Source organism: Podarcis cretensis (genome assembly GCF_951804945.1).
Source record: "Podarcis cretensis genome assembly, chromosome: 1".
Lineage (NCBI taxonomy): Eukaryota > Metazoa > Chordata > Lepidosauria > Squamata > Lacertidae > Podarcis > Podarcis cretensis.
Window position 1 is genome coordinate 32,104,744 of NC_137170.1, and position 22,850 is coordinate 32,127,593.

The following is a 22,850-nucleotide window of genomic DNA, read 5'->3' on the forward strand; positions in this document are numbered from 1 at the left end:
AATACTTTGGCCACCTCATGAGAAGAGAAGACTCCCTGGAGAAGACCCTGATGCTGGGTAAGATGGAGGGCACAAGGAGAAGGGGGCGACAGAGGACGAGATGGTTGGACAGTGTTTTCGAGGTTACCGGCATGAATTTGACCAAACTGCGGGAGGCAGTGGAAGACAGGAGTGCCTGGCGTTCTCTGGTCCATGGGGTCACGAAGAGTCGGACACAACCAAACGACTAAACAACAACAAAAAGGTACACTGCGTATACTCAAAGGCAGCTCCGCTCCTCAGGGTGACTCTTCGCACCCCAGCCCTGAAATGACGCTGAAAACGGTGCTCCTGGGGTTCAATTTAAGCCCCAGTATCTCGGAGCCAATAGCTGCCCCTGCTTCTCCAGGCCGGGCCCGCTAAGGCTTCTCCCAACTGCCTCGCTGGGCGCGCAGCGGCCTCCTCCTCCTCTTCCCTCCCGTCACGTAAGCGGCAGCGGGTCACGTGCCTGGAGCCGGCAGCGGCGCGAGGGGGGGGGCGGAGGCAGAAAGCCCGGCCTTGTGTCGCTCGGAGGTGCTCGCGCCATGCTGCTGCCGTTGCCGCTGCCGCTCCCCGGCGGCCGTTCCCCGCCGAGGCCGTCCTCCTTCCCGCCCCTCCTCGCCCTCCTCCTGCTCGCCCTGCTGCCGGGCCCCGCGCGGCCCATCTCCTTCCAGCTGCCGGGCAAGGCCCGCAAATGCCTGCGCGAGGAGATCCACCGAGACATGCTCGTCACCGGCGAGTACGAGGTCGTCGCTCCGCCGGGCTCGTCGAGCGGCCCGTCCGCCAACCTCAAGGTGCAGCCCGGGAGAGGGGAAGCGGGGGCTTCGCGCGGGGGGGACGGACACCGGGAGGCTGACCCAGAACAGGCGCAGGCCGGCAGCGCCCCCACCCCCCGACCGCGTTATTCACAGCGCGCCGTGAGAGGGCGGGGAGCCGCGGGCGGAGGCGTTGCGGAGGCCTCGGGGCGCTACCGGCGGCTCTGCTGCCTTCCAGGCCCTTCCCTTGTAAGGACACGTCAGCTTTGCGCGGCTCTCCTGATAAGGCCGGAAGGCGGAACTAGGCCTCAGCTCCGGGCCCTCCTCTGCTCTCTTGAGGAAACACTCTTCCGTGCCTCGCACCCACGACAGCTCGTTTAACTTCCCATCTCTTCCCCACCCCCGCCCTCGCTGAGTTTTGCCCTCCTTAGTACAAGTTACAGGTAGGTAGCCATGTTGGTCTGCCATAGGCGAAGTAAAATAAAATTTTAAAAATCCTTCCAGTAGTCTCTAAGGTGCTACTGGAATGAATTTTTAAATTTATTTTGTTCCTCCTTAGTACAGTAGTTCTTTGCTTTCGAGCATGCAGCACATGCAGCCCATAGTCGGAGGGGGCTGTTGCATCCTCAGAATAAGAAGTGGACTGAAGAACTCCATCCCAAGTTTCAAGAGGAGGAAAGCATTCCTACCCCCCACCATAAAACAGGAAACAAAGAGAGTGGTTGTTAGGCTGCCAGGTGAAGGAAAGATGAATTCCAGTGATGAAATGGTGCAACGGTTTGTAGCTTTCACGACAGCAGTGATTCTACCAAGACAGGTGTAACCCCAAGCTGTGAAAAGTCAGGGCTCTGTGACACGGTGTTTAAAATTCCCCAGGCGCCAGGTCCATTTTGCTATTGGGGCGAGTCCAGTTGCAACAATGTGGTGGAGATTTCTTGCCAGGTTGGCAACTGGCATCTCCATCGAGCCTGCTGATTCAGACGCAGCAAAATACATGTCTTGTGCTTCTGCACTGCTGTGAATCGTGGACCCCTTGCTGGGCATCTTAGTCCTCCATTGTCACATCAAGGAAAGTAAGTGCAGGGCTGAGTACAGATATAGCTGACTGTCCCGCAGCTTTTCCACAGGCCACACAAATGGAACTTACTGACCACAGTTAAAAAAACCTCTGCCTTAAGTACATAGTTAATACCATTTCCACTGTGTGTGTTTCTCCTCACATACTGGGACAAGTGAATTGTGGTAAGAGTAAGCTATAGTCAGCCAGTGTAGTTGAGATCATAGAATTGTAGCATTCAAAGGGACCTTGAGGGTTATCTAGTCCAACCTGCTGGCAAACAGACATTCTGTTGGGGTGGCCACAACTTAGGCTTAAGGTGCCATTTAGCGCCTAGCTTCTATATCTTGAGTTTCTAACACTGCTGTGACATTCTGATATTAGTTTTTGCAGCTGCTTTTGAATATAAGAGCAGAACAATTTGTTACAAAGCATATGGAGCAGCCCCATTTTGAGTAATCATCCTGGTACTAATATAGTTAAACTTGGCCCATGTTCAATTATTGGTACGTTGTGTGTTCCCATAGGGTTAGATAGTAGTCAATAATGTAGGGCCCTTGAAATATGGCTGTTGGTTTTCAGCAGCAACTCCAGGTTCTTTCTTGTGTTGATCTGTCCTAATTGACCAAGAAAAGGATTTTGCTTTGGTCTTGGATACCACGCAGTATGACCAGTCTGGGGAAGAATAATTGCAACTACTAGAGTGACGTGTCAGTTTTGGGATACACAGTCTGTTACATGCAACAGAGACTGCATTCCTAACCACCCTTCCTCTGGAATAAATCACATTGAAGTTGTGGGACTTATGTCTGAGTCAGCATGCATAAAACCAAGCAGAAAGGCCTGTGGCCCAGGTTTCTGTATATTAGTGGTGGGTAGATTTCATGCTGGCAGGATCTCCTTTGCTTTATTACTAGAATACTAACAGCCACCAACCAAAGCCAGGTGCAAAATAGTGGCTAAAGAGGCAATGTACTTTTGAAATAAATGAAGAGGATGTAACCCTGGAATTCGTTTTCGTTCCACAGCTTTCCTGTCACACAAAAAACTATTATTGGTTTCTAATATTCCCTTCCTTCATCATAGTAGTCTAATTTAGAGGAAATTAGGGACAGGTTGGCGTAATGGTTAGACTATGACCTGGGAGACCAGGGTTCGAATCCCCATTCAGACATGAAGCTCAGTGGATAACCTTGAGCCAATCACCATCTCCTAGTCTAACCTACCTCACAGGGTTGTTGTGAGGATGAAATGGGGAGGAGAACCATGTATACCACCTTGAGCTTGGAAGATAAAGGTGGTATATAAATGTAATAAATAAATACGTGTTGGAAGGCACCCTGAAGGTGAACTCACCCAGCCCCTGTTCAGTGCAGGTTCTGTTACATAAGGTGTAACTACAGCACCCCTGACAGATAGCTCTCCACCCTCTGTTTAAATATCCCAGTGAAAGAGAGCCCATCTGAGGCAGTCTGTTCCCTTTTATAACAACAAATAACATAAGATGAGTCTGTTGGGTCAGACCTGTGGCCCAGCTAGTCCAGCATACTTATCTCACAGTGGCTGACCAGATGCCTGTGAGAAACCTGCAAGCTGGACACAAATACAACAGCACTCTACTCAACCATGATTCCCAGCAACTGATATTCAGAGGCATGATGCCTCTGACAGTAGAGGTAAAACATGGCCAATCATGGCTTGTAGTTGTTGTTGTTAGCCTTGTTTTCCATGAATTTGTCTAATACAGTACTCTTGTAAAGCTCTTAGTGTGTGGAAGTTAGCTGAAATTTGCTTCCATGGAATTTTCACCTATTGCTTTTAATCCTGCCCTGTGGAGCAACAGAGAAGAAAAGTATTCTCCATCTTTTCATGACAGCCCTTCAATATATTTGAAGACCATCATCACATTCCTCCTCCCTCCCCCTCCATCTTCTCTGGGCTAAACACCCCCTAGCTCTTTCAACCGTTCCTCATAAGACTTGGTTTCCAGGTTCCTCACCATCCTCTTTTGGAAAAAAGCTTCCTGCTGTGGAAGTTCTTAAGCTGTCAGAAAGATTCTGGGAGTTAAAATGTATTTTTAAAAATTAGTTGTATCTCTTGTAAAAAGGTGGGTGGATTCTGCCCCCCTGCCCCAGTTCTGATGGTAGCTTTATAAGTACTTTTTACACCATGTTGTCTGGTGTCCATTTGCCCCCGTGCCTCTCTGTGTGTATGCTTTCCTTCATGAGACTTAGAAACAAAAAATTGTAAACATATAAAAATTAAACAGCCTGCTTATGAAAGTACATTTTTCAGAAGTGCAGCACTACACATGTACTTGCGGGTTGGGTGGGTGAGAGTTGGATGCTACTACACAATGGGTGCTTTCACCCATAAATGCTACAAAGCATGAATTGTCCTGTAAATTAGCAAATCAGCCATGACTTGTTTCTCCAAAGCTTGGTTTGTTTTCCAACTATTCTTGCCTTGTGGCTCTGTAGCTTGGAGTGGGGTTGGCAAACAAATAATGGTTAAGCAAAGCTGTTGGGTTTAGACACAATATAGACCAATATATAGTTAGAATCATAGAATTGTAGTGTTGGAAGGGACCCCAAGGGCCATCTAGTGCAACCCCCTGCAATGCAAAAATTCTCCCCACATTCTGCCCTGGGTAGGCTCGAACCACAATCCTGGTTAACAGCCAGTCACACTGACCCATTGTGCCAAAGGAGTTAAAACACGCCATGTTTCATAAGCCAGCGACAAACCATGGCTTCACATAGTTTATGGCTAGCAAACAAACCACCATTAATACACTGGACTGGGTTCAGACATCAAAACAAACCACAATTTGACTAAATAAACATGACTTGGCATTAATTACCTAAAACTGCTGTTAATGATGCCTGTGTTTCACCCCCACCCAAATACTCATTATCCAGGAGTGATCTAGCATGCTGGTCAATGAAGTCTTAACTTAGTTTAACTTAGATTGGACATTAAGCATTCCTTCCCGCAGAAGGCCACACTGATATAATAGGGTGTGTTATATGCCAGCAGCCTTTGTTGTGTCCTGACTTTGGCAACTGATGAAATAACTACAGAACAAATATGCTCTGCTCCAGGCATGTACAGATCTTCTCTGAGGCCTGGGGTGGGAGTCTTGTTAGAATAAAGTTAAAAAATCAAGCAAAAAAGCAGTTGGTCCCTGGTAGGGACCCCCAGCTTGCTTACCCCTCCAAGGCCTGGGGCAAGTGTACCTGGCTGCCCCCACGTCTGCATGGGCCTGCTCTGCTCATTCAGAATAAAAAGTTTTAAAGTCTGGGTTTTTTTGACCAGCTGCTCACATTAGCACCTTAACTTGTCAGGGTAGACAAGTTATTAATGATCACACATTAGTTTATTTTCCAGAGACAAAATTCTCTTCTCTCTTGAAGACCTTAGTCTCAGATCAGCTGTTGACTGGGATTTATCATTTGCAGTTAACAGTGATTCTTTGTCATGCCATTTTCACGTGTTTTAATGGCTCATCAATGTGGTGCTTGCTCTCTGATCATGACATCCCATAATTAACAGTTAGGCTTTCCGTTCTGGAAGAATGTACCCAATGTGCTAGTTGGTTACGTAGTGGAGGTTCTTTAATGGCTCTCATCCTACTTGATCTCAGTCTCGTGTGGGTGCTTATTGTTCAGGCTGGCAGTATGGGGAGAAAAGCTGTGTTTGTGAAGGATGATGATGTTACTGTGCATAATGCCAGAGTATTGTGGTGGAACATTCCCCCCTCCCTGAATGGCTGCTCCCCCACAATTGTGTAGGCTGACTTTTAAGCAGTTTGCCCATACTAGGTATACTTTGGGCAACGTTCCTGGCAGTATGTAGGCAACTATCTTGTTGTGCCAGATGAAGAGAAAAGTAGAGCTGGCATAATATATTTTTGGACGTGGCCCATCTAATGGTGGAAAGGAACTAGTTTGTGTGTGCATGCATCAGTCACTTCTTTATGGAAGAAACATGTTTAAGGAGAAGCTATTACTGCAGTAAACAAGGCCTCACATGGCTTTTAACACACTCTCATGGGGCCTTTAAAGCTTGCTTTATTTTATGTTTGCTCCTTTGGCAGTGGGGGAGCATACAAATGTGCTGTCTCCTAGAGCTATTAGTTATGCAATTATAAATTATGCAATTATTGTCTGGTCACTGTAAACCCAAAACTTGTCCTACTCAGAGCTGCTGATAATGTATGTTTTGTAAAGTGAATGAGTTCATCCGCCCCCCCCCCCCATTCCCACATCTTCTTCTGACTTTTGTTTTTAGTGGATGCTTTTATGGGAATGTCTTTAACTTAACATGCCAGAGGCTAATAATGGAGACGTTATAAATGAATTTGAAATTAAATTTTTAGCAAAAATCTCTTCACCTATGGTGGGGACAAGGAAAGCACAGGAGTCAATTGCCCAAGTGTTCTAGGAAAATCTTTGTCTTCTCTTCCTCCCCCTCCCATAAAATTTAACATAGAACTTGGATGTTAACTACTTTGCCTCTCTTATTTTTCATATTTCTTACAGATTACTGACTCAGCTGGGCATATTCTCTATGTCAAGGAGGATGCAACTAAGGGCAAATTTGCTTTCACCACAGAGGATTACGACATGTTTGAAGCCTGCTTTGAGAGCAAGCTCCCTGTGGGTAAGTGTGATAGTCCCTGTTTGGTGCTCCTGGTATGCCTCTTCTCTACTTTCTCATCCATCTCCTGTAGGATCCATTTAAAAGGGTAATGTTGAGCAAGGGCCAGGGGTATCTGCTTTGCCAAGTGTTTTGAGGTCTTCTGGACTGAGAGAGAACATTTAATCCCAAGGGAGTCAGTTCCTAAAATTACTAATGAATGCCAGTTGTTGCATTCCTTCCCAGAAGTGTTTGCATTTGAGCAGTGCTGAAATCACAATTGCCCACCCAAAGGAAATTTTATAATCCAGAATGAGACACAAGAAAAACAGGGTCATAGAAGAGGACTGGTTGGCTATTACAGAAATCTTAAGAGTCTCTTCATGAAAGAAGTGCTTTGCTGTCTTCCACAGCAGATAGAGATGTGCAGTTACTGGAATTTTATTTAGGAGAGGGCCCAAATTCTCCACACTGTAGCCTATACACACCTGACATTGAGAGGGCACGGGCATAACCAACTGTTCCCAGCCAGTAAACAGAGAGTGGAAAGGAAGGAACACAGACACTGCAGTTGATCCTCCTTTCTGCTTCAGGTAGAAATTAACACCATTGTTCCCTATTCATATGAGACATCCAAGAGGGATTCCACCGTCAGTACACTGAATTTTCTGTACAAAAGGGCAAGGGAATACTAAATTTGGTCTTTATCATTCCCTCACTTAGCTAATACTCTTTCTGTGCTGTGTGGTTCCTCAAAGCCAGTGTTAAGTCTTATTGTTCCCTACTGTATTGGTCCATGCACCCCTCCTTGTTCACTTTCCACTTCTTGGAGATGGAACTCAGTCTCTTCATTAATCAGTTGCTAGCATCTCTAAACCAGCCAGAAACCCTTTTCTTGTAGAGACGTGGCACTTAGTTATAATGACCGAGGTCCTGTTGCATTGGTATATCCTATCTAGAGAGGAAGAAGGGGAAGTGTGCAGGACGTTGATTATGTACCCAGATCTTGAGGGCAATTGCTTAACAAGTCTTAGAGCTGACATTTCCTTTGGGAGTGACGCATTTGCCCCTCTTCCTCATGAAGATCTGGGTTGAAGTTTAGGGCAAATAGTCCACAACACCTCCAGGCATATTTAATGCTGCTTCTCAACACAAATGGACAGTGGTCATCTTGTTGAGGTTCAAGGGAGCTTCCTGCTTCCACTGTCACTGTCACTGTTGGAACTTCTAGGTCATATATATGTTTTCTGTGCTATGAGCCCATGATGTACTTAGGTGGGACAGTCTCAGTGTTCTGAATCTCAGAGATTTATTTATTTGTTGATTTTGTGCCCTTCCTTTCCACAAGTTAACAGTAATACAAGTGCAACAAAATATTAAAAATACAGTCAAACAGCAATAAAAGTTTTTAAAAACAAACAGGTGAATCAAAAGACTTGTTAAAACCAGCTAACAACATACTTACCAGTGAGCATATGTGTTATGGCCTTTCTAAATGTAAAAATACCGCTAGTCTACCAACAGAGGTCTATACTAGAAAACTATGTTGGAGTGAAATTCACTACTGTTTTTAGGGGAAGAGTATATTCCTTGGCTAAAGTTGTATGCTTTCTGAGAACAGAAGAATATAGGTGTGGGATTTTATTAGAATACTTTTTAAATACGTTAATCTGATTACATGGGTGACGTAAATGTAACAGCATCATAAATGGGAGATAGACCTAAGTAGGCTCTTTAATGCTATTCAGTAGATCAGCAAAATAGTGTGTAAGGCTCCTAAAGTGGAGCCTCATGACTAAACTCTAGGTTTTAAATTTAATATATTTATTAAATGATTCAAGAGTAAAGATAATAAGAGATGGTAGGTTGCATTAAAAATAAAAGATTAGCAAAATACCCTGTATTGACAAGGCAGGATCCCAGGACACTATTCTGAGCAGTGTCCATCAAAGGCAGATGGGGACAAAGCAGCTATGAGTTCTGTTGAGGGGCCCCGAGAATACAAAAATTTAGTCAGGTTTGTCAGATTCTCCCTGTATGCATGAATGTTGTTGTTTAGCCTACCAAGGAAGGTTTTAAGAGGTGTAAATTTGAGGAGATATTTCTCTTCCCTCCCTCCCAGACACACTGTGTGGAAACATGCAAAACTTTAGTTATGTGATTGCTAGCTTTGGGGGTTATGCCTTAATAGTTTATTGTGCAGAAAAAGGGGAAGAGGTTGTTACAGACTGTTTTTGCCTTTTGAAGGATGTTGAATTTTCTGTGTCCCAAGATAAGTAACGGCAGCATCCTGTTCATCTCAAACCTTGGTAGTTCCTATTACCAGCACAATGCACAGTAGCAGAGTGCCCCTAAACAAATAATCTCTACAGTTCTTTGTATTATTAGATTATTGGCATTAAGAAGTTTAGACATGTTTTCTGCAGAGTAGCTGAGGATCCTGTGGCGGTCAGTGGCTGTAGGGTTTTAGCTGCCTTGAGAAGGCAGAGCTGCAACATTTGGGCGGTTGGGCCAGGTGAGGCCTGAGCAACTGTGATTTCTCAAGCACTTGGCCACAAAAATGAGGAAGAGGAAGCGAAAGGCACAGCTTTTTGCGCAGGGACCCCAGTAGAGGGAAGAGCTGCCTTGCAAGACTTAGGGAGATCCCCATTGTGAGTGCTAAATTGTTATCCCAGAGGTCTTTCCTTGCGTCACACATTCTGCTTTGGGGGCAGCACAGTTGTGCTTGCGTAATTCTATGCTTGTAATAATAAAATAATGAAATTATTATTTATATGCCACATATCTGACTGGGTTGCCCCAGCCACTCTGCTTCTTGTATTGTATGTGGAAGCTTGGAATATATTGCATGTGTTACTCACTTGCCTTATTGCTTTTTTGTATCCTCCACACCAGAATGATTTTTAATGATCTACTATGTAAAAATTAATTCTCCATAAGTATTACTATTGTTTTTTTTACAACAAGCACATGTTGAAAGCCTAACCTGGAACATTCCTTTCATTCTCTTGTTCACCCTTTATTTATCTATTTATTTTGCTGTTAAAAGTGGAACTTTGTTAAAAAGGTCCTTCCCACAGGACCCATAACCAGAAATTGTTTCCTAACCATCAAACCTTAAGTGACTTTTTTGAATGAGAGTCAGACATACTTCATAACATTGTGTAACCAAAACAGTCTTAATTTTATTATGAGCTCGGATTTAGTCCAATTCTCTAAGCAGATACTGTACTGAGACTAGATGTTGCTGGATTCTTGGTTCTGATCTGAGGAACAACTTTGAAACTAAAAGTGCATGATCTGTAGGTTGCCTTGTTGTAGTGTAAATAGTTATCCCATATTGATTTTTATATGTTCATCAATTCCAGACTGTTATGGGCAGCGTTTGGCTAGAATGTTGTGCAAACTATTTTTCATATAAAGCCTGCATTAGCAGTGATTCCTGCATTTCAGGAGATTGGACTAGATTGGCTGCCCTTCTCCCTCCTCGGGGAAAAGCCCCCAAGAGCCGCACACACACTCTGCGCGCTCTTTAAAGGGATCGTGGCTCTTGGGGGAGCCTTCCTCCCACTGCCCGCAAGAGGCTTCACACGGCTATCCCAGAAGCCAGAACAGCAAGAGGCTATCCCAGAAGCCAGATCCCTCTTGCTGTTCTGGCTTCTGGGATTCAGAATATTTTTTTTTCTTGTTTTCCTCCTCCAAAAACTAGCCGCGTCTTATGGTCTGGTGCGTCTTATATAGCGAAAAATATGGTATGTCACTGAAATTAGTATTTTTCAAATTCACTGTGTAAATTAGTTTCCATGGCTATAGCAGAAATTCAAAGCTTGCATAAAAACTGGAAACAATGATTCTTGTGGCATGTGTAGCAGGGGACTGCCTTGCTCGTTTACCATTATGAAAACTACATATATTTATGGCATCTTGGAAGCTGTCAGGAGCAGCACCATGGAAAGTACTTGTGTTTCTATCCAGTGAAGAAGAGCAGTTCTCTTCCCTACCCCCACATTGCGTTTCATATACTGTGCTGTGCTGCCACCTACCTGTGAATTGGGACACTGAAATAAGTCTACCTTTGTTGGGAGAATCATATAAGAAGGGTGGGTATATAAGAATATAAGAAATGCCTGCTGGATTAGGCCTGTAGTCAATCTAGCCCAGCCTCCTGCTCTGACTCTGGCCAACCAGGTGCCTGTGGCAAACCTGCAAGCAAGATTTAAGCCCCAAAGTACTCTCTCCTCCTGTGGGAACCAGCAGTTGCCCACTGGCTGCATGAAGTTGGCAGATAGGATCCAGAAACTGCTGGTGACCATTCCTTAAAGGTACTGCAACAATGCCAACACCTGGTGCCTTCCCTGTTTCATGGAGGAGGTGAGATCACAGCCTAATGTATCTGACCCCAGTAGTAGAACAGTGTTAGAAACTCAGGTGTATAAGCTATCTCCAAATGGCAGCTTAAACCTAGGTTACAGCTGCCACAGCAGAATGTCTAGGCACCATTTTCCCCCAGTGGGATTTTGTCTTAGTCTTATTATTTCATTTCTATACCACTTCATATTTTAAAGGAGGGGAAAATCTCAAAGCAAAGCGGTTTACAACACATCAAAACATCAAATAAAACTATCCTGAATAAAACATATTCAAGCTTCAAGGAAAATATTTCAGATCCTTCTCTAAGTGACATTTTGCTTTCCCCATATTTAGTCACCTGCTTAGTGTATATAGTTGTCCCATAGCAGAAGTTAGGGTTGCCATATTTCAAAAAGTGAAAATCCGGACAGAAAAGTTGTTGAGCAAAATCGCAAAGAAATTGGATGTTTTTGAGCTATTTCTGAGGGAAATCTGAGGGACGCTGCCGATTTCCCCAGACACTTCGCCAATTTCTGCCCAGACACTGCTCTCGGCTGCAGTGTTCCTAATATGTCCGGGAAATTCAAGGCATATGGCAAACCCTACAGAAGTACTCTAGGAGGCCAGTGTGGTGTAGTGGTTAGAGTGTTGGACCTGGGACATCAGGGTTCAAATCCCCACCCAATCATGAAGCTCCCCAGGTGACCTTGAGCCAGTTACAGCCTCTTAACCCACCTCACAGCGTTGTTGTAGGGATTAACTGAGGAGAGAGATGAACCATGAACTCCTTGGAGAAAGTGGTTGGAATATAAATGCAATAAATAAGCTTTTCTGCTTACCTGCTTAAGAAAGCTGGAAGGGAAAGCCAGATGGAGATGTCAGTTGCCAACCTGGCATCCAGAGATCTCCACGTGGTCACAATTGGACCTGCACCCGTCGCAAAATGGGCCTGGTGTCTGGCTAATTTCTAACATGGTAGTAGAGATGCATGTACTAGCTAGGGGCTCTTTGGTGGATAGAGAGGTTGGTTAGCTAGCTTTTTTTTTTTTAAGTCTGGGGGAGGCAGGCTGTTTGCATATGTTGCAAAACAGGGTATAGTTCCTTAATTTTTAAAAAAGGGGGGAGGAGGAGAACAGCCTCATACTATTTTCTCCACAGTGTTTTCGTTGCCTGTCATGCTGAATGCAAACACCAGAATGACAAACTGATTGGCTAGATCATGGGCTCTTTATTATGTCCTGAGCTTGTTTTAAGATATCTGTTACCTTAAGTAATGCTGTGTCTGACATAACATGACCCAATTGATACTGTGCCATACTTCTTCCATTTGGCATAACTACAGTTTCGTAACCCCGCTTAAAATACTTTAATCCCATGCCCTTAAAAGTAATGGGTCAAAAAACATCTGATCTGGGATTGGCAGATTAACAAAGAAAGAGAATTACTTCAAAGTAGAAATAGTAAGAAGCAATTATCCCCTTCGTCCAAAATAGCCAGATTAAAAAAGTGTATTCAAAACATTTCTCTTTTCTGACCAAGCTGACAAATGCAGCTTTCTTACACATGCATATTCAGGAAGCAAGCCCCAATATTATCAGTGGGTCTTACTCCCAGGTAAGTGTTTATAGGAATGTGAGTAAGGACCCATAAACTGGGGTGACTTATTTTGAAGTAAACATGCAAAGGGATTGTTCACAGCATAGCTCTGAGCTTAAGGTAGATGGTCATATTCTTTCTTCCCTCCTTCTTCCACCTTCCTTTCTTCCACCTTGCTAGGTCCAGAACCTATTATCAGTGCTGAGAACATAATTATCTAGGAACTGAGAGCCTGAGGGAAAAAATGCATGCAGTTCTACCTCCCTTTTTTTCTTAAGAGATAAATAGTTGTAGTTTGGGTCACTGCAGTTTAAGAAGGATATCAGCAAACTGGAATGTATCCAGAGGAGGATGGCAAAGATGAAGAGGGGCCTGGAGATAAAGTCCTCTTTGGGAAGGTTGAAGGACTAGGGTATGTTTAGCCTTGAGAAGAGATAAGTAAGAAGGATTGTGCCATTCAGATACTTGAGGAGGGCTATCACATTGTTCAGTGTTTCTCAAACTTTCTTCTCTGGGCCACACTTTCTGAATATAAATTTGCTCACACCACAGAGTTTTTTACTGATAAGAAATACATTGGAAAACAAAAAGAAACAACAACTAGCAGTGCTTGATTTATAACTCAGGACACAACTATTTTGTAATTGCCATCTTCTCCTGCCACACCAGTGTAATACACTACACCCTTTGAGAACCACTAACATAGATGATGGAGCAAATCTATTTGGTGTTGCCCTAGAGATCAGACTCCAAAGCAGGTAGCTAAAATATAAAGTATTCTGTCTAAACACTAGGAAGTAACAGTATAAACTAGTAACAGTATAAACTGCTACCATTATCATCATAATACAATACACTTGTAAGTTGCTTAATACACAGAGGTTTCCAAACAAATTGAAACATACTTAAAAACATAAACATAAATACATTGTAATGTTAACGCATTCAGAAAGAAACATGCATTTCATGAAAAATATACACAACAACCCACCCACCCACGCAATAACAGCTGCCAGAAGCTTTGGCAGCACACAAACAACAGACACAGCATCATCTTCATAATCTATCAAATGTCTGAGAAAAAAATGTATTTTATTACCTAGTACCAAAACTATGTTGGTAGAGGAACCAAGTGGACCTCACTGGGGAGACCTTTCAGCAGTGGAACAAACTGCTTGAGAGGAAGGTGGGATTTCCTTAGTTAGAAACTGTTGAGGTTATAGTAGTAGTGGATTTCTTGCATTGGCAGGGGTTGAACTGGATTATCAAGGGGTAAATTGCAGAGGGAAGACCCTCTAGACCAGACCTGGTTGCTTGGGAACTATTTATACTCACTAGATAACCAGGTTTGTCACAGTTCTAAAGTTTGGGGTTGGGAGGAATAATTTGAATAAGGAGAAGGGAGGTAAGAAGGAGGGCAGGGGTCAATCAGGTATAATAGCAGTGCCACAAGGGTTGTTTCTGATTTTCCATTCCACAGTAGTTTTATATTTGGCTAGGTGAACTTTAACTTTAGAAAAATCTGTTCATTGTGTTATTATTTTTCATTTTTTCAGTCTAATACACCACTTCAGGTTTATACTCACTTTTCTATTTGGCTAGAATTAGCACTTAGTTCTTACCAGATTGTCTAGCTCTAAACTGATCCCATGTTTCCTTATTGCTAGAGAGTGGAACGAAGACCAGGAAATCAGAGTGCCTGATGTTTTGCACGCTCCACATGCTTCACTGCAGCTTGTTCTCATTACTTCTCAGAGTTCCTACCTTAGCCAATGCTATCTGTAGATTTTTCTGTGACTTTGGGCATAGTTGGGCTGCCTCTTTAGCTGTTCCGAGGCTTGTACAGGAGGAGAGCCGCAAATCCCTCCCTGCTGTGTATTGGGGGGCGGGTGGCTGGGAATTTCCTGGCAGCCTGAGCACTTCATACAATGAATCCTTTCATTGCAGTTCCAGGAACAGGGCGGATGCCAGACCAGTTCGTGACCTTGAACATGAAGCATGGAGTAGAAGCAAAGAACTACGAGGAGGTACATCTCTACTTTTGCTGCCTGTGCCTCTTGATTCTCTTCCTGACACTCACGTGACAACTGTATGTAGCCTTGAGGCTCACAGTTCAGTGCTGTTTTCCCAGTCTCCCTGATTCCTAGGGCTTCCCTGAGTAAAGCACTCATCTAGAACAGTTTTTTTGAAGTTGCTAAACACATTTTAGGGAGGAATCTGCTGCTTGGCAAGGAATTTATCAGCTATGAAGCTGAATTTATTCGGAAAGCAGGATATCTAGCATTTTTTCGCTCAGAGTGGCCAGCCAGATGTCTACGGCAGGCCTGCAAACAGGATCCAAGTTGAACAGAACTCAGCTTGCGGTTTCAAACAATTTCAGTTTCAGAAAAATACTGCCCCTAACACACTGCTGACATTGCATGAAGCTACCTTGTGCTTTGTTGGACTACGGATCCATCTAGCCAAGTATTTATGGCTCTCTTAAAAGCTCAGAAAAGGTCTTTCTAGGGATGCCAGGGATTGAAACTTCAGTCTTGTACATGCAAAGGGTAATGCATAATTCAGTAGTAGAGCATTTTCTTTGCACGCAGAGGGTCTTGAATTGGTATCTCCAGTTAAAAGGATCTCTGGCAGGAAGTGCTAGGAAAGACTCCCGCCTGAGACCTTTGAGACCTGATACAGGACTATATGGATCAGTACTATCTGACTGGATAAGACGGTTTCATTTGATGCAATCCAGACGAAAGTAACTCTCATACGTTCAGAGTACTAAGATATGACCTTTCTGTTTTTATACTGCTTTTTGATGGCCATGAACCCTTTTCTTACATTTCAGGTCCTTTCCTGCACAGACTGGGATAGGAGCATGATACCAGTCTAAGATAAACATTTCATGGTTGCTTTATTCACAATTTTCCCCAATGTAGAAAGAGATTATCTCATTGCAGGGAGAAATTTATTGTTTCATATATAGCTTTTACAGCTGATTGGGTGCATTCATGGATAGGTCTGTCAATGGCTAGTAACATATGGTCACTAAATAGAGTTTCCCATCTTTAGAGGCAGTATACTGGGATAGACAGTGGCAGGGAAGGGCCATTGCTCTCCTGCCTTGTTGGCATGCTTTGTTAAGAGAGTCAAAACAGAAACCTATATAGTTTTTGTTGTTGGAGACTAAAGGTGCTTCTGAATGCTGTTTTCCCTTGTATTGGTATACTTAAATGGGAATGAGGGGGCACTTAATAAAATAAATTATGAGTGGAGAGGTCTGGTACTGTGCTGATTTGGGGGTCCATTTGGACTAGCAGAAAACAGCAGGAGAATCAGTGCAATCCTTATGCATGGATTGCATATGTCAGGAGTGCAGATTCTTTTCACAGTCATGTGATCCTAAAAACATATCCTTAATGAGAGAAGATGTTGGTTTAACAGACGATTGGAGTCCAGTAGGCACCTGCGACAAGGTATACGGGCGAGAGGGCAGAGGCTAGTAGCTGATAGCTGACCTCATGAATTGAGGTACTTTTCAGGATATTGAGTTTTGTGCAAAAACTGTTCCCAGCTTTTCAGTATTTTTCTCTTGCTAAACACAGCATTGTTTTTTTTTCTCTTTCTTCATCCTTGCTTATGAAAAACCAAACCCAAACAAAAAAGTGACAGAACTTGTAAAGTTCTCCTGAAACTGTCAGATTCTGCTTGGTAGAGTTATGGCCATGTAACTTCCTAAGCCTTGATTTTATCATTCAGAACTAAAACATGAGAGGATTATTTAATCCAGTAATTTAGCTACCGGTAAATTGTGAAAAGCTGCTGTTTGCTGTCTCTCAAGGTTTGATTGCCCCCTTGTGGCCTTGCAATGAACAGCCACCATTGTAGTAAATCTACTGACCTATTGTTTGTTCTGTTACAGGGGTGAGTGGCCTCGATGTCATTTCTCTACCTGGCCCACTGCCCTCTCAGGCTCTGCCCCTCTCCTCACCTCCACCCACTCCTCCTGTGCCCTGCTGCTGTGGTGAACTGTCACTGCACAGCTCCACTGCAGCTACATTAAACCCCTTGCAGTTTGAACTTGCGGAAATGTCAAACCCATTACTGTATTTGGATATAGCTCCTCCAACTATGCTGCTCTTCCCAAATAGCTTTTCTGGCCGCATGAGACTTGTTTTCTGTGCTACAGACGAATATGCTTATTAATTAATTTTTTAAAAAGATTATTTAAATGTTAATTTAAAAGTGCCTAGAGGCCACCAATCTAACTAGAAAAAAGGATACAGTGCACCCGCTGCTATTGTTCACAAGTCAGAAAAATCAGGACAACTTAGAACAAATTATTTTTTAAATAATTGACAAAGGAGGGAAGTATGGATACATTGCCCTTCTCCTTAAATGGTTATTATAGGCAATGGAGGGAAATGAAACAGGAAATCACTGCTTCCCTTGCTTGTGAATCATCCTAGTGCCTTTACTCTCATTGGCCAGAGATCAGAGGGTGGGATCGGGTTTACTAAACCTTTGGTAGCATATTTCCTGAACAGGGATGTATGGTGCAACTTGGAGAAATGTGTAAGCAAAAAAGTTAAAAGAGATGTCCTTCCCATGCTTATTCAAAAGTAAGTTCAGCTGTGTGCAGTGGAGGTTACTTGGGCAAATGTGTTTAAGGTAAGCCTCAGAGACTACTTTGCTCTATTTTGAAAAACAATAACATAAAATAAAAAATACAGAACAGTGGCCTTCAACATTCTCAAAGCCAGGCACCATCATTAATCCACATCTGTAACACAGAATGCGCTCTATTTTTTTTTAACATTTTTCTTCTTTCACAGTGTTGTAGTGGCAAAGGAGGCTAGGTCAATGTGTTTCCTACTTCTGTTGTAGCAACAAAAATGTGGATTCTTAAATTAGGAGTTATACCCAGGCCCATGTGGGAGGCACAGGGGCAGCCAGGTACACTTGCCCTGGGGGAGGCCTAAGAGGGCCAGGGGGCCCTGACGGGCCGCTGTCATGCCAAGACCAACCCGGGCCTAAGACAAGCTCTGCATGGGCCTGGTGATACCAGCTTACTCTTAGGCTGCAGTCCTGTACCCATTTAGCTGGGAGTAAAGCACTGCAGTGGCTCCCTATATGCTCCTAGGCTCAATTCAAAGTGCTGGTGATGGTTTACAAAGCTTGGGGCCCAGATACCTGCAGGAGCTCCTCATTCAATGCAAGCCAATTCAGTCCTTAAGATTGGTAGGGTAGGGCTTGTTCACTGCCCCCCGCCAGGGTTTAGAGTAAAAGGATGTATAGATGGGCCTTCTCTGTAGTAGGTCCCCTACTCTGGAATAATGGCCCTTAGCGATGCAACTGTCCCACATTGTGAGGTTTCAAATGCTGATTGAAAACATCTTTATTTGCCCAGGCTTTTGTAGTTTGATAAGTAAGAGGTGTACTCCTCATCAGCAATGCATGCATATCTGTTCTTAATTAATCTACAAAATTTATTAAATGTTTCTTGTGCTGTCCATGTGGAGCAGCAAAATGAGAATCCTCTCACCAAACATTTTGTGCTCCTCTGAAACACCTCCTCTTGAAATTTGTCAAAAAGTGTAGAGTAAAATGCAAACCAAATTGACACTTGCACCATAGAGAATGCAAATGAAAGAACTGAAAACACTTGGGTAGACATCCATATTTGCTATAGGGAGAGGCTACCATCTTGTTAAAAGGTTGCCTTTGCACACATATCTCCCCTCCTGGGAAATGCAAATATGGGTGTCTAATTATAGATGGGGGGGTGTTCAATATTTATTTATTTGTTTGTTTGTTTGTTTGTTTAATAACATTTATATACTGCTTGCTTGTTTTAAAACAAGAAACTATCAGGGTGGCTTTGTCACTGGTTTAGGCACTGGAAAAGTTCGTAACATCTCTGGGAAATTAAGGATATTGGAGATTCTGTTGGCTGAAAAATTATGGCTTTGTTGACCTCAAAAATCTGCTGTGAAGGCTTCCAGATTACTATTTTAGGTTACCCAGGAGGGGAGATGCATGCCAAGGCACTGAAAAGGAGGCAATTGAACAAGAAGACATCCTCCCTGGTTACAAACAGTAGATGAGGATGCCTATTCAAGCCTCTCCCTCCTCCCTCCCCGTTCTTTCATTTGCATTCTCTGTGGTGCAAGTGGTTAGTTAGTTTGGTTTTGATTTTGTCACTAGAGACTATGCCACAGACAGGACTGTTTGCATCAGGACTCTCTTTTCAAGTGATGAGAATACAGTCTTATTCTGGCTGTGATTTTCAGTCTCTGTCTCTCTTTTTACAGATTGCTAAAGTAGAGAAGCTGAAGCCACTGGAGCTGGAGCTGCGACGCCTGGAGGATCTTTCAGAGTCTATTGTCAATGACTTTGCCTACATGAAGAAGCGGGAAGAGGAGATGCGGGACACCAATGGTACGTACTCCAACTCAGGGAGTAGTATTGTTGTTATGCTTCTCTCACTAATGCATATGGTTGGGAATAATGTTACCACGATGCTTACTTGATACCTGCTTTATAGCGTAGACAAGGCTGTCTGATGATCTATCAACTTATAAACATACTGTTAGGTCACTGGAATGTTTCACCACCATAACAGTTATGCTGCTATGCCCATAAGCCCACTTTCCACCAAATCTACTAGAGTCATGGCACTCCCTTCTCTTTACACTCACTTGGGATTCTGTTATTTTCTTGTTATTATCTGCAGCCAGGACTGTTCTTATCGGGCCCCAAGAAAATTCAAATTCTGTGTGCGGAATATAATGGGCAAAATTATATTTTGTACTTATTTGTATAAACAACTTCAGTGTGTATTTAACTCTGATTAGCTGTTGTAGAATTTTGACTTTCCCCTCTTCCAGTGGGAAGTGTGATACAGAAATAGAGGTATAGGCAAGAGGTTGGCAGCAGAGGTATAAAACTTCTATGGTGAAGGAACCAATATTCATGTGTGGCAGACAGGCTCCATCTGTGAACACCAAAGCAAGAACCCCTGTATAATAATAGTAATAGAAATGGTAATAATTTCCGCCTGCACAATTTTCAAATTTTAGTAGCCATGAGAGAGGATCTTGAGTTGCCCTTTTCTTAACAGAATGAAAGCTGAGCCTTTTTTGGATCCACTTGGCCCACAGTTCAAAGAGCTTATCTTTCTGGTACTTAGTTTTATATGAATGCTTCAGATGAAAAATACTAGGTGGTTTGTGGGGTTGAAGGCATTGGAGGGCTGGCTTAGGGATTATTGCCATTTGTTCTGAGTAACAAGCTTTTCGCTTTTTGTTTTCCCCGTTTCAGAATCTACCAACATTCGAGTACTATACTTCAGCATTTTTTCAATGTTCTGCCTCATTGGACTGGCTACCTGGCAGGTCTTCTATTTGCGTCGTTTCTTCAAGGCCAAGAAGCTGATTGAATAGGGGCAGTTCCCCCTCTTTTAAACCCCAGCAGAACAACAGAGACCCAACTATGGCTGTTTAGAGCCACCTCAGGGTTGACCTGCCAAACAATGGCTCCCCAGGGGGAGGGAGGGAAATGCTGGTATAGAACGCGGTCAGGATGCTTCTGAACTATTATTGGATAGACATGGAAGACAGTGGGAGTTGTGATTTTGGGGACTCTTGGACAGGGATGAAATAAAACTGTCATGACAGCTGTGGTTGGCTCTTACGCTGTCTTTTTCTCTCCCTTACAAATGAGGTCAGGTGACCTCTTCCTGTATGTCACCAGATTGATCCTCTAAGCCACTTGAATACATGCAATTTGTTAACCTTTCAGCATTCTATCTCTTACCACAGAGTTTTGAGAGGGAGCCACTCAGAGTCAACCATCCCAGAAGCAGATCTTGTTGCAAATTGATCAGTAGCTACACTTTTGGAGTGGAGAAGGAACTGCCAGTGGCATTTGTCTGTCAGAATATTTGATATTTTTATGTGTAGAAGCAGGAAGGACAGTTGGAAAATAACAGAGCTGTGTTGTTTAAATCACAGAAGAAAGGCTTTATCTACAATTCTCTTGTTTTCATCCTATCCCGTTCTCTGAAGTCATTGCTTCCCTTGTTCTTGAAAGCACCTTTGGATACTGTGAAAAGCCATTTTTAATGGTAAGAGGCACCAGCTTGATGCATACTTGAATACACAGTTGGGTTAATCCTTAGGGGAGGGGGATAGGTCTTTTCTCCCTCACTCCCATGGGCGATATAAAACCCTGTCTTCTACCAAAGATAGAAGTTGGGGCAATCTTAGACCTGCATTTTAATGAACTTGTAAGTTATATCCAGATGCTTATAACCCAGCATATAACCCTGGGGAGTCTGCCAGGGTTAATTACCCCCATATCAACCCTGAATTACTGGCACGGCTGGAGACCATTCGTGTGGGAGGCAGCCATTTCCCACAGCAAGAAACCGGAAGTTATTTGGATGCAAAATGGCAGGCAGGTGAGTCAGTGGGAGCAACTGTAGATGAGCTGTAGTATCATTTCAATTTTTAAGACATTTGTGCCTTTTCTGGGCTCTACAAGTTTCAGGGCTTATAGCAGCAACAAATACATCATCCCTGACTCAAAACATATCAAGTTTCAGAGCAGTGTATCACAAAAAAAGTCTTGGGTCCCAACTTAAATTCTCAAATAAATCTTAATGTCCCTCCTTTCCCTTGCAGGCACTTATGTCCCCTAAAAAGCCCCTTGGCAGGGTTGGGGTCCCCTCTTGGACAACACAGGATGATACACCAGGGGAAGTGGGAAAATCACCCCAAATCCATTTTGAATCCTAAGGATGTTTGTGAAGGGGAAGTTTCCCATCCTTGTCTCCCCTCCCTCAGCCACCCTCCCACTCCCCATCCCACACTGAAAAACCAGGGGATACTGATAGTGGCCAATGGAGAAGGCGGAGGGAAAATGTCCTTCTGCAAATTTCCTTAAGCCTAAATGTTGACAGCTAACTACACTGATCAGAAACGCTGGAACTTGTAAAATGTCTCTTCTCCCACTGCCCAAAATTACTGTTGTGAGTTTTGCCTTCATGTGTCCAGTGCTGCTTTTAAATTCAGAGCTTAAGACCTTTCCTGCTTTTTTTACTTTGGAAACAGTTAACAAATAGAAACTGTGCTGGAAGATTGTGCTACAGATGTAGTGAGTACTTTTGGGCGCCTCTTTTTAGACTCCCATAGCAAATTTTCTACAGTTCAAAGCAAAAGCATCTTTTTGGTACCCTGTTGGCCTTTCATTTTTAATTTGCCACTACTTTGCCAATGAGAAATGACCTTTTTTGATGGGTTATGTGACGTCTTGAGAACCATTAAACTTTTAGCTTTAGTGGTGTAGCTTGACATGGCTTCACTTCTAACTCGTGGTGTAACTGAAGCTGAGTAGAACGGGCAGCGGAAACCTGTACAGACTTACCTGTAACAAGGGGGTTGGGGATTTGTCAATTTTTCTCAATAAAAGTTTTTGCGGGGGGGACATGCTCTCCAGTCCGGTGTCTCTGTAAATCTTTCAAAAGCTTATGCATTAATTTACTTAATCAGTTATTTCCTTCTAGCATCTGTTACTTAAGTTGCTTGTTTGTTTGTTTGTTTGTTTGTTTGTTTGTTTGTTTGTTTGAAAAAAAGCATTTCTAAACTGTTAATTCGAAGTGGTGTACAAAAATGCAAGCATAAAACAATAAAAGAGAACTCTAGTAAAAACAGGATCAAGCATTATAGGTCAGGATTAAAAAGGCCTGGGTGAAAGTCTTATCTTTACAAGACACCAGAATCATTTCTGTGTACAGGTATTATAACTTACCTCATTTATCATCCCCACCAAGAGAAGCTTACGATTAAGTAGGAACTTGAACCTAGAACCCTACAACGAAACCCAAAGCTTTACCCAGAATATCATACTGACCCAAATAGCAAGCTCAACCATCCTAGTTCTTAACATTAAATGGTTTTCAAGTTGTAGAGCAAAGCATGGTAACCTCTTTGCCAATAAATCAGTTATCTCTGAAAGGGTTAATTAAAACTAAGAGAGACCTCTCTGGATAATCGTATTAGAACGCAGAAAACTCTTCATGTTTACTAGATCTCAGCCTAGTCCCTGCCTAAAACAAACACTTTCTGCATGTTCTCTATTAAACTACTTTTGAGTTTCCTGAAGGAAGAGCAGCATGTCTGTGTGTGTCAAGTCAGTGATGGCAAACCTGATTGCTCTTAGCCTTGGTGGATGGAGCCATTTCACACAATTAGCAGAACTGATGTGTCAGTTAATAAAATTAGCTGAAGGAATGCTCTCAGCTTGATGTCTGGAGTGCTTGTGCTAGCAGCAAACCTTATGAGGGAGTGGGGACTGATTTGTATCCTTGTTGCTTTGGAACAGGAGTTGATTCTGTATGGATTGTGTGAAATTCAGCACAATTGTGCACCCCTCCCATACCA

General features: G+C 43.2%; 1 protein-coding gene across 1 annotated transcript; it reads left to right on the forward strand.

Moving 5' to 3' along the window:
* Window positions 1–515: 515 nt before the first annotated feature.
* Window positions 516–21,894, forward strand: TMED10 (transmembrane p24 trafficking protein 10). Its single transcript, XM_079972851.1, has 5 exons — window positions 516–812; window positions 6,375–6,495; window positions 14,365–14,444; window positions 18,720–18,846; window positions 19,729–21,894. The coding sequence occupies exons 1-5, from the start codon at window positions 564–566 to the stop codon at window positions 19,848–19,850; spliced, it is 699 nt and encodes a 232-aa protein (XP_079828977.1). The 5' UTR covers window positions 516–563; the 3' UTR covers window positions 19,851–21,894.
* The last annotated feature ends 956 nt before the right edge of the window (window positions 21,895–22,850 follow it).

Coding starts and splice junctions, on each gene's coding strand:
- TMED10 (XM_079972851.1), top strand. CDS start 564: ATGCTGCTGCCGTTGCCGCTGCCGCTCCCCGGCGGCCGTTCCCCGCCG. Junction 813..6,374: donor GCCCGTCCGCCAACCTCAAG/GTGCAGCCCGGG, acceptor TATTTCTTACAG/ATTACTGACTCAGCTGGGCA. Junction 6,496..14,364: donor TGAGAGCAAGCTCCCTGTGG/GTAAGTGTGATA, acceptor CTTTCATTGCAG/TTCCAGGAACAGGGCGGATG.